Genomic DNA, 12,335 nt, shown 5'->3' on the forward strand with positions numbered 1-12,335 from the left:
AAAGTGTCATTGGACAACTGTCGTGTATGAATATATCTCAAGATTCAAAAATTTACATTTACTTAAAATATAATACAATTGACATACGAAAACCTTCAACATGCTCAATATCGCGATAATTCAACCGCGACGAATGACTGGACCTTCAACATGCAACTGCAGTTTAATAATAAGAGTTGGACAACAAAATAAAAAATTACAAGGCTCTGCTCTTTTTCCGCGATATTTTACATCACTATTTTATTCCATTTTATTATACGAAAAAATGTGTACAAGCGTGCGTTTCTGCAGATCGGCGACTGATAGATTGAAGATCATCAATGAGGCACAAAAATTACAATATTTATTACGATCATTAAATATGAGAGCGTCTAGGGCCCCGGCAGATAAAAACACGTCACTGTAATTCACGCGCTTCGTGCATCACGATGAAGCAAATATCGCGCATTGTGTGAACCGACAAAGACGAGCTTTCTTAACTCGTAGAAAAGTCGTCGACGGAACTACAGAATCGAGACTTGATCGAGTTTTATCGCGAGCTTGTATCGGACGGATACGCGCGAAACGATACGCGAGTGTAATTTTTGTAAGATATTATTATGCGCGCGAGAAAGAAAACACGGCTGTGACTTTTTCTCTCTAAAATAGGCGAAGACTCTTCTTTTATCTTTTTTTTATGGGAGAGATAAATGCGCGAGAAAGAGAGTCTGTGTAGATAAAGTGATAGTGAATATACAAAAATATGAAGTCTCCAGTGATAGAGACATTCACATTGAGCCTTTTTTTCAAAATTTGTGATAAAGTTGAAAGTTTCTCACAGATTTATGTGAATTAATAAAATTCTTCTTCACTTCAAAACTGAACTATTAAATTAGAAATGTAAGTGTTAAATAATATTGCATAATTTCAGAGAACCGACTACACTCTTAACTTTAAATCAAAAGTAATAAGAAAATATGAGCTTCTTGCACATCTGTATATTTCATCTTGTCTTATACAAAATGACATTATTATAAAAAAAGATAAGAATATGATTAATAATCAAAAACATTTCACTTGCGATTTTTAAATTAATTGTAATGAATATTATACACAAAAATCTAAAGTAGAATATATAAATATTGAGGAATTTGGAATCGCGTAAAAAGGATTCGAATTATTTTGATTTAAAAATTTTTCAAGTATTTTAATTTTATGAAATTTTTCAATTTCCTTCGAATTTTTGAACTCGATTAATATTGACGGAAGGAGACACACATGTCGAATGCTATTCATTTTTCTTTGCCAAAGGTCACGGAAAATCGATAAGAATTAAATATACGACCGATAGTGTGTGTATATTTCACTCTTTAAAAATAGACCTGAATATTTAATTATCAAGAAAAAAAGCGCGGTGGCGTTACTTGTATCTTACATGCAATATTATTTACATATGCGCTGTTTTTTATCATTAAAAAAATTTACGCATTCCAGAAATAGAATATATACCATATAGTCTAATAGTATACATAAGAAATATATAATTAAGAATTTTTTTTAGTACTTAAAATATTTTTGCATAAATTCTTGAGAATATACATGACTTGAAAATTCAATTCCACAAAATATATTTGTTCATTTCTTTTATTTTTTGCTGAATTACCGAAAAAAATTTTTAAGTACAAAATGCACAAAATGTAAAAAATAGTATATTAATCAAACATTTAAAAATCTTGTATTAAATTATGAATAAAATGATATATATAATTCATAACAAAAATAACTAAGAATTATTATATAAGAATAAAAAGGCTCAAAAAAATTTGGCTTAATTCTAAATATATTAAAGAAAAATTAAAATTATATGAGAAATTAAATATTATAACTGAATATATATATATATACCATATATATATAGATATATATATATATAGATATATATATATATATATATATATATATATATATATATAGAGAGAGAGAGAGAGAGAGAGAGAGAGAGTAATCATTACATTTAACATTTAATGGAAATAAATTATAAAGGAACATAAAGATGATATATTGCCAATAAACACTCACGTGTAATAAATTACAGTTCAGGTATGACAAAATCTTTCGGGGCATGTCCTTGCTCACGTCTAGCCGTGATTATGTTAATCGCTCTGAAATATTTTCGCGCTGCGTCGAATGATTATCATCGATTGTATCGATATATGTATGCCGCATACGTACGTATCATATCGCGAAAAACACAAGTAACAGTCGATCAAAGTGCGTACTTCCAATAACATCTCAGAAATATCTGCTCTCTCTTAAAAAGAGAAATATATCGAAGAAAGACACTTATTCTCCTGCATCTTCGAAGAAAAAGCGTTCTTTCGTCACGTTCTTGATGAACATTACGTTTTACTAATTTCAATTTTTGAAGAGGAGAAACATGGTCGTCTTACCCAGTACTGGTTTATTGATAGCCGGAGTGGCAACTGGAATTTTTATTTTCATTGGCCTCCGAGCAAAGTAAGTATTATATTTTAAAGATTGATCAATTGATCGTATAATATGTTGTTCTAGATTAAAAAGTTTTGAAAGAACTTTTTCGCGCGAGAAAGTTCTCAAATTCTTGAACTCTAAACTTTTAATACTATTGCGTTTTTTAAATTCTAGATATTTGGAATAAATTTTTGGGTTTTGAGAATTATAAGCGCTGAAACAATCTGTAAATTCGTAAATTTTTAAAACCTTAGGTTTTTTTCAATGTACCAATTTCAATATTAGATCTATAATTTTTAATTATTTTTAAATGCTAAAATGTATATTTTTAAAAAACTGTTCCCCCCCCCCCCCCCGGAAACTCTAAAACCTTTTCGAATCTAGATAATTCTAGTAAAATATAATGTAAATTTATTTTTCCTAATTTTTTCATTCATTTTTTTCTTTTTTTATATGAAATATTTTTTTCATTTTTTTAAAATGGAGAATGTATGGTAAAAACAGTTGTATCCAGAAATTTCAAGATTATCAAGAATATATGGATTTACGCTTATCGTACACATATATCCATCGTATCAACATCGTTCAAGTTTTTTTTATGATTCTTGCAATAAAAACCTGTATTCCTTCACGATCTTATTTAAGCGCTGTTGTCATAATGTCGTAAACATCGCAAAAAAATCGCATTATATTCCAGGTGGTTTAAAATTGTTTTTTACATTTAGCATTGTTCGTACTTAAAATAAAACAAATGTCATCGTATTTTCGTGCATTGAAAAAAGGCTTTACTTATATTTTTTTATTTCATCAAACACAAAGTTTTATCAATTGCATATCAGTAAAAAGAGAGAGATGACTATCGTGAAAAGTTCGACAATACTATTATATAATACTCTTTAAGATCATTTGAATGGTGACGCGGCAAATTAAATAGTTTGTTTAGCCTTCAAATCGAAAAGCTTCAGGGCTTATTAATTCAAAGCAGATCGATATACCGAAACAAATATTTGCTGATACTGTAAGATGACGAGATATTGTGTGTGTTGGCTACCGTTGACCCAGATTAAAAATTAATTTCATTTTTCGTATTACCAGTGTGTCACTGCTTATAATAGAAATAATATCATATGTTGACATAGATTTTTTTTTTGTATCGTTAGATTTCTCGATATCCTCTTATATTTAGATGGATTATTTGCGAAAAGAGCACATACTATTTTTCGATGAATTTTCTATCAAGTTCAAAAATGTACACGTATACACAACTAAAATAAACTATGTGCTTGTAAAAAGAATAGGTTATTTCTAAGCATTACTGTATATAAAATAAAATTAGAGTCTCTTCCCTCCTAAATTATCTTTGTAAAAATAATGACGATTCGAACATTTAAGATCATCTCCGAAGCACACACACACACACAACTACAATTATAATAATTTCTATCTAATTTAATCAAAAAAATCATACGACCACAGGTCGTAGAGAATCCTTAATAAATTATTACTAAAAATTATTAATTTAATGATTAAAAATTATTTTAATAATTTTCTAAAATTATTTACCTTTCTCATTTTACTTTGCTACAAACATTATATATTGTATATTATTCTAATATTTCAAATAATAGATTTCTAAATCGCTTTTAACTCGCACTTCTCTTCTTCCGAATCAGTGTGATTTATCTTTCTTATATTTATTTTACTTTAATTTTACCTGTCCACATCTTATCTTATCTTACCACGCGTACTGTCGGCGCGCTCTATTTCTCGGCATTACGCGATCGCGACGGAAAGAATGTTGCGTACAACGCTTCCGTGCGTGTAAATACCCTGGCCGGGATACCACGATCTCATTAGACGGAGCCGGTTTAGGCTCGCGCGGCATTACCGGAAGCGCCTACGACGCAATGATACAAACGACGTGTCGATGACGTATCGATACGCGTGAACGAGAGGAAGAACGAAGAACGAAGAGGAAGAGGAAGAGGAAGAGGAAAAGAGAGAGAGAGAGAGAGAGAGAGAGAGAGAGAGAGAGAGAGAGAGGGGCGAAAAAGAAGCGTCATTAATTAAGGATGCACGTGGTGGTCCGGGGCGTGGGACACGTCAACGGCGAAACGTCGGGCATTACACAATGACCGACCGGCGTGGCACGTATCGAACGAACAATAGATGCAACGGCGCGTAGGGGAACCGGAAGCACCGTATAGGTACCGAACCAATCTGACGCTCTCTTCCATTGTCGGGATACTCGTTGTCGCGAATAGTCGATCATTCTTGGTGTAAAACGGTAACGTGAATCTCCCTCGAGTGAGGTCCGAGAAAGGTGCGAAGATGTTAGCCCTTTAGCTCTCTATTTAATCAACATAGCAGTTGATTGGATTCTCTGGTCTACGATATAATCAAGAGACGAAGTTTCCATTTTACGATGCTTAGAATTGATTCTTTATGAAGTTAAAGGTAGGGTAATCTATTGTAACAACTCGACAATTAATTGGATTTGCTCGCTCACATTATTCGACATCGATGAGACTGACAAAGTTCCTATTCGACTATACCTGAAACTGAAATTTTCTACAAAGTTAGAAATCCGCTTTAATGCCTGCTTTAAGAGCAGTAAAATAAGAAGACAGACAAACTTGATGCTATGTGCGTTATTTGACGTCATTGCAACAACTGAGACCGATGAAATTTTTATTCAACGTTAGAAGTTAATCTTCTACAAATTTGCGTGATTGCTTTAAGTTGATTATTTTAAGAGCGATAAAGAACAACATCCTCAGATGTAAGAAATCATATACAATTGCCAATGATACTTCCATCACATAAATCCTCGAAATTTTTATATATGTTGTTTCACAGAAAATAACATAAGACACAGAGATACAAAATTAATATCGAATAAAGAAAAGAAGGAAATCGCAATCGAGAAATAACGCTAACATAATAAAATAAAATAAAATACAAATGTGTGGAAGGTGTGCTAATAGAAAACTTGGACATTTTTTTTTGATCATATGAGAAACAAAGGCGAAGAAACGACGTCGGACGATAAACAGAAACAGTTCATCGTCCTTACTTTTACTCGATGACAATAGCGCGAAACATTCGCGTTGGTGTTCATTGTGAGACAGGATTGAAGCTGAACGACCGATGAAACATTTCTTTCTAAGAATCCTTTGCGGGAGAAAGCGAGAGAAACGGTAAGTAAGTAATAGTAAATGTGAATAGTGACTAGGTCTCGATAATTGTAATGTATCTGCAAAATTATATACTAATGAAGTAATGTTAAATTTTTATTTCACATTATACTAGATAATAGAAACAGAATACATACTAGATAATAGAATACATATTGTATAAATAAAAGATATTCTTGGAGAAAAGAGATAGCTCATGAATAAATTACTATTTCTCATCGTATTATATGTTTATTGTGTCTCATTTTTCATTAAATAATTTATTTCGATAAAGAAAAGAAAAAGACTATCTCAACATATATCTCAATGAGAGAATGAAATTAAAAGTATATTAAAAATTAACTAGAAAATCTTGAAATGCAATCTCAAAATTATTTTATGTTTGCAGATAATTCTTACTGCATATATTTTTTATAATAATAATAACATTTTATAATAAATATACTAATATAATATCAATTGTAACATATTTTATCACACAAATCAACTTTATAAAAAATTAGAGCGATTTAAAATTAAAAAGTAATTTATATAATCATAAATTGAAACGATCACATATATCTTTTTCACGATGTTCCTGTTATTTATGTCTCATCTGACAAGGCAAGTGTGAGAATTGTCCCCCTTCGATTTTGATGAACTTTGGATCAAAATCCGAGGAGAACACTTTCAACATTTCCCTTGTAAGGCACAGAGGTATTCTTGTCTATTTTCAAAAGCTTTGTATAAATATTATGTACATCAAGAAAAGATCAAATATATATAATCGTTATTCAAGGATTCGCTAAGTAATGTCTAATGCTAAGCTATGGCAATATGTGTTGCGCAGTTATCAAAAGTGATTATTATGTAATACAAAGTAAAGAATTACACGAGAGATTACGTAATCGGATTATAGCAGTACGATGAAGCTGTAAATTGTCGTACGCGGAGAAATGAGGAAATGATCGAGGTATACAAGAAGTCTCTCACACATCACCGAAAACGATCCATTTCCTAATGATTAGTTAATATTTGATCATTTGCTGTGGATCATACTTTTTATCGATGATTTTTATAATTTTAATGATTGATTCTATATTAAAATTTTAGAAAATGAAAAAACTATTTTTTTTTTTTTTTTTTTCGTGCAAAATATGTATGTATACATACCATATGGCTTATTACTAATCACATTATCATATAAATTTAATCTACAATGTGTATGCGGCAGGAATAAAAAATTATCTCAGATTTATAAAAGAATTGAATATATTTAATATTTCTGCTTCTATTGTATATGTATACTACAATATAATTTCCATAAAAAGTTTTAATTTATTCAGCGAATAATTACATTCAAGTTATTATCAGCTTACATCGTGACTACTGTGATTATTTTATTATATTTAAGGAGATGGAAAAAAATATTAATTATTTTCAAAATGATAGTGCAATAGAAATAAACATATACGTATAAAAAATATTTTCCCGCACACTTATCGCTTTTTCGATAATTCGAAATAAATTGTATTAATGAATATCTAACGGAAATTTATTGTTTAATGTAAATTTTTAATTTGACATTAAATATTTTGGTAATTATTCAGCAAAAAGTGAGCTTAGTAACATAATGTATGTATATATGTTAAAATTGAGAAAACGTCGTCATATAAAAATGTGAATACATCAAAATAATGTATACTGAAACTAACGTTTTCACCAAATATTGTCGAAAATTTACGCGGACATTCTGTATAAGGTAATCTTTAATTACACATTTATTATAATAAAAACTGTTTTTTAGAGACTGTGAGAAAACAATTCAACAGTTAGATGTTAATTTTTAATACATTTTCTAATATGGAATAAAATATATTTTTCATAGAATGGAACTTTTTGTTGAACTTTTTCTAAAAAAAAAAAAAAATAATTCAAATTGATATGACCGTGGTATTCTTTATTATTAGTTATTTTGAAAAATCGAATTCATATGCATCTGTGTCGTAATTCAACTTTCGATATTACATCATATTTTCATGAAGTTGTCGACATGAGATGGCAACATTTGCCAATTTCTGCCAAAGTAGGATAAGAAATAAGAACCAGCGATTCTTCTGATCCTATCATAATCGAATGTTTCGAGCGACCGCCGAAATTCAGTGAAAGTCTCCATCAATCGCACGAACATGGGTCATCGATTGAGGAGAGAGAGAGAGAGAGAGAGAGAAAGAGAAAGGAATACATGGTCGTGGCGAAGATTCCTACCAACGGCAGAAAACGACGCGCATAACCGCGCGATCCTGAGTTTCCCCGGCCAACGGCAGTTCACTGTCACTTTCGAGCCGACAGTCCGATACGAGGATACGATCGTGCCGGTTCTCTGCGGCGTGTCTGGTCCATGGAAATGGCATGTCGAGCGAGTTAACACGTCTGCGGTCTGACCGCTTGCCAAACTCGCACTTCCGTCAACATCATCAGAGATGCGACTTGGATTGCAACTTTCTAAAAAAAATTCAAATTAAAACGATCTACAAGAGAACAGTAAAGAAATAAACTGAAATAAAGTGCCTAGTTCAGAGTATTAAAATATCAAACTGTGGACGCTGGACCAGAGACTATCAAGCAGCGATTGTGGATTACAAGGTGGAGGGAAGATAATCAGGAAGACGAAAAGACTTGTAAGGATTAAAAAGATTAAAAAAGAAGAAAAAAAAAACTCTTGAAAGTTACCTGGAGAAATGAAAAGAATCGCAGGAGAAGAGGTATAAAGAAGAAAATATTCGATCGTAAGGATTACCTGAAAAAATCGAAGCAGCTTTTACATTTTCGCAAGATCATAATATTACAGCGAGTCTGCTGTTTGTTAAGATAAAAGAAGATCGACCGAAGTGAAAGGAAGAAGAGACTGTAGGCGTTGAATAGAGAGGATTATCTAAGATGATTAACGCGTGAGAAGTAACGAGAGAAGAAATCTAAGATTTCGTAGAATCACAAAGCGATCATAAATTGACAGATGTATATTAGAGAAAAAAACAAGATCAATCAAATAGAAAGGAAGAAGAGATCGTGGGAGTCCATCGTTCAAGCAATTCGATCGAGAAGATCGGTCAAGCTTATCGAAACTTGTGTAACAACGAGAAGATCTGGTATTTCTGTGAGAACGAATTACGAGGCTACAGAGGAAATATATTTACTATAGGAAGTCAACGCGAAGACAGCTGATTAAGAGGAAGATCATCTGAGGAAGATGAAGCACGGGACATAAGAAGAGGAAAGAATTGTGAAATCCGAGAAAGAGTCATGTGAATCTGGGACACATGACAATAAGAAAATAGAATCGATCAAAGAGAAAGTCGAGAAGTTTAATTGACAAAATCATCTAAAAGAATCGAAGAGGTATAATTAGATGAAAATAGAACCTAATCCATCGAAAAAAGATCGCACAAAGATCCAGTTAAGATAATTACGAGGATTAATGAAGAGAATGGAAAATACAGAATCAAGAAAAAAGGAAGAAAAAGAAAAGACAATACAATTTAATTAAACATATAACTTGAAGAAATTAAAGCGCGGTGAAAACTACGTGAACGAAAAAACGAAAAAAAAATTACAAAAATTTTAAGTATAACGATAAGATAAAACCGAGGAAGTAAAAGTGAAAAACTATAAATAGATTATTTCTTTTGTCACAAAAATTAAGATTTTATAATACTTGAAAGAACTTTCGTATACATTAAATTGAGATTATAAATCCAGTATATAATTTCTATGTTTATATAATTTTTGCCAGAGAACTCTTATATTGAACTGGGACGTATGCTCGTGCATATAAATTAATAAAACAGCATAGATTATGATTAATTACCCATCGTTACGTAAAAGAACGTAATTCGTGTCGATCGCGCGCGTTGCAAAGCCACTTCGCGATCGCGTAACTAGGAGCGAAATAGGAGCGTGAATCGCGTAGAACGCGATCGTAGCGAGACATTACGGAATTTACGGAAATGCGGAACGAATGAGCCGAGGAAAATCGTCGGGGAAAGCGAAGATCGCGGGTCGGATGCAGAATCACCGTGATTGACATCGCAAATGCGAAATTAAAATCGGGTGACTCGAAAGCACTTTCGCGTATTAAGTCGGAATTAATTAAGTGCAAAGTCTGCAAACATCATATCTGGTTCAAAGTATAATTTCACCAATTCAATCGAATCACCGAATATTCGATTGAACCAATGTCAGTCAGAATTAATTATTATAAAAAATCTTTGTTTCGAATTAATATAGTATAGATTATTAGCGCTACAATTAGTGCTATAATTTAGAAAAGAACAAAAAATTTATATTGCAAAGGAAAAAAGAGTAGGATCAACGTTGATAATTGTGATTAATTGTAAAATTACTAGAAAGGGAACAGAAATACTTATCCAAATCGAAATAAGATTTGGCTAAAATTGGTTAAAACTACTCGTAAGATTAATCTTATAATCTTCATTTTGTGTGTTAAACTTATATTATAACATGTATCATTATATAAAAAAATAATAAAAATAATTGTTAACGGAAGGACAAAGTTAACGGAAAGACGAGTATTGCTCTCGCAAGAAAACGTATTCCGCGATCAGCAACATGCTGATTTACGTTTTTAGCTTCATCTCGACGCTTTTAATCGAGAGTGACAAAGTCGTGCCTGGTCAAGAGAGATATAACATGGCGACCTTTATGGTCCTGTTTCTGCTAATTACTATTGAGGTGGTGGTGGTGAAGGTCGTCACTTCTGATATGGAACGAGACGAGGACAGTCACTCGCCACTAAGCGCAGCCGCAGTCTTTTTCGATCGCGACGATTAAAAAATCATGTGATAAGTTTAGGAATAACGATAATTTATATCAATTTCGTCGAAAGTGGCATAAGCGAGACTTCAACAAATTTTTAAAAATAGATTTTGCAATAAAAAACACACCGCATATACATTTCGAATAAAATTGTTTTCTTACAATATCGCATAATTTTTGTCTTTATCGATAAATACAATTGTTTAACAAATAAGTAATATCACATTGCACGCGTATTTTAAATAATCGAGTCACCATATCCGCGATACTTTAAAAGATCTTATTAAAGCTGGAATAATCAGCGCCGCGCATTACAAGTGACTCATGACACATGATTTATGACATTTATATTTGACTTTTGCCACTTTCCAAATAAGTATAAATCGCTAATTGAGAACGTGCGCAATGACCGAAAAAAGGATAACTGCAAAAAAATGCGTCGTTACGGCACAAAACAGAGTATCCGTTTCTATTAATACGTACTTTCTATCACATTCTCTTTCGTACTATTGGCTCGTGCCAATTATAGATCTCGATAATATGAGATCTCGTATAGCGATATACATACAGGGTGTCCTAGGATTGTCGTCCAGTACAATTTCTTCAAACAATGTGGATTTTTTTTTTTTTTTTTTTTTTTTTTTTTTTTTTTTTTACAAAAATATATCTTGATATTTTTTCATATAATAAATTTTCAAATAATTAAAAATTTTCTTTAATGAAATTTTAACTTAAGCAAAAATAAAAAAATTGTATATCATACGACTCTCCATTAATCCATATTATTAATATCAGGACATTATTTAAGAAAATATTTAATTCTAGTTTAGGAAACTAGCGTTTGTAATTGTATATTATTTAATGGTGAAAAGTACATGAATACAATATAATGTGCCATCAAAAGATTTAGGAATTTTAAAATTTAATTTCTGTACCTAAAGTAGAGAGAAATCAATTTCCTATAGATTTCTGCGATCTGTGTGATTATTTTATTATGTATTATAAGTACATTCGTTCAAATTATTTAATTTTAAATAATTTCCAGTGAAAAAGTAAAAATCGAAAGCGATAAGTCCTTGAAATACAATGAAAATATTTTTAGTCGTCTAAAAAAATTTCAAAGTTCTTCATTTTTGCTATCGAACAATCAAATTTTTTCCAATTGTCACGGTTTTGCAAAGCATCCTGTATAATAAATGCGCATTGTAGTCTGTGCATGCATATGCAATAAGCATGCGGTTATTTTGTACCGTTACCGACGTTGTAAATATGTAACGACTGTGCCCTAGAATACGTAGTTCGAGTCGATCGTTGTGGCTTCACAATATGATAAATTGCGGTAGCTTTATTGCGTGTGATACACGCTTATCCTTCGATTATTTTATTATTTTGTTCAACGTATGATATGGATTGCAATTACAATATGTCATCCTACATTATATAGGTGTACATGCAAAAGATGTTTGTATCCTATAAATAAATTCAATCAACGATTCATTCATCAAATTGCTCGCTATTTTTTTAGGATCGGCTTTTACTTCGAATTATATTATTATTCCATATTATTCTTATTCATAGTTTGTATACAATTGTATTTTTTCAGAATATATCTCTTTTGTAAATTTCATAATTAATATTAATTAAATAAATATGCTGCGTATTTATATAGCTCTCGTGTTCTTTATTTTCTAATAAACGCACATAAAACCTATATATCTTCTAGTTTAATAAATATTAATTAATAAAATTTTAATTTGCATTAATAATAAGATGTCTAAATAATAATCAAAATGTATGAGAGAAAGAGTATCAAACAAAATGTCAAATTTTACTTAAAAATTTATCATATTTATT

At 31.0% G+C, this 12,335-nt stretch overlaps 2 protein-coding genes across 3 annotated transcripts in view; one reads left to right on the forward strand and one right to left on the reverse strand.

Moving 5' to 3' along the window:
• LOC138940739 (choline/ethanolamine transporter flvcr2b) overlaps positions 1 to 12,335 on the reverse strand; it is a 53,349-nt gene that overhangs the window by 13,043 nt on the left and 27,971 nt on the right. The gene's annotated exons all lie outside the window — the stretch shown is intronic.
• LOC138940740 (uncharacterized) overlaps positions 2,248 to 12,335 on the forward strand; it is a 36,177-nt gene continuing 26,089 nt past the window's right edge. The window contains exon 1 of the mRNA XM_070309895.1: positions 2,248 to 2,496. Coding sequence (XP_070165996.1) covers positions 2,417 to 2,496 — 80 coding nt within the window. The 5' untranslated portion in view covers positions 2,248 to 2,416. The remainder of the gene's footprint in view (positions 2,497 to 12,335) is intronic.

This window comes from Polyergus mexicanus, unplaced genomic scaffold, assembly GCF_030449975.1.
Source record: "Polyergus mexicanus isolate NDT 795.1 unplaced genomic scaffold, iyPolMexi1.0 SCAF_17, whole genome shotgun sequence".
NCBI classification, from domain to species: Eukaryota; Metazoa; Arthropoda; class Insecta; order Hymenoptera; family Formicidae; genus Polyergus; species Polyergus mexicanus.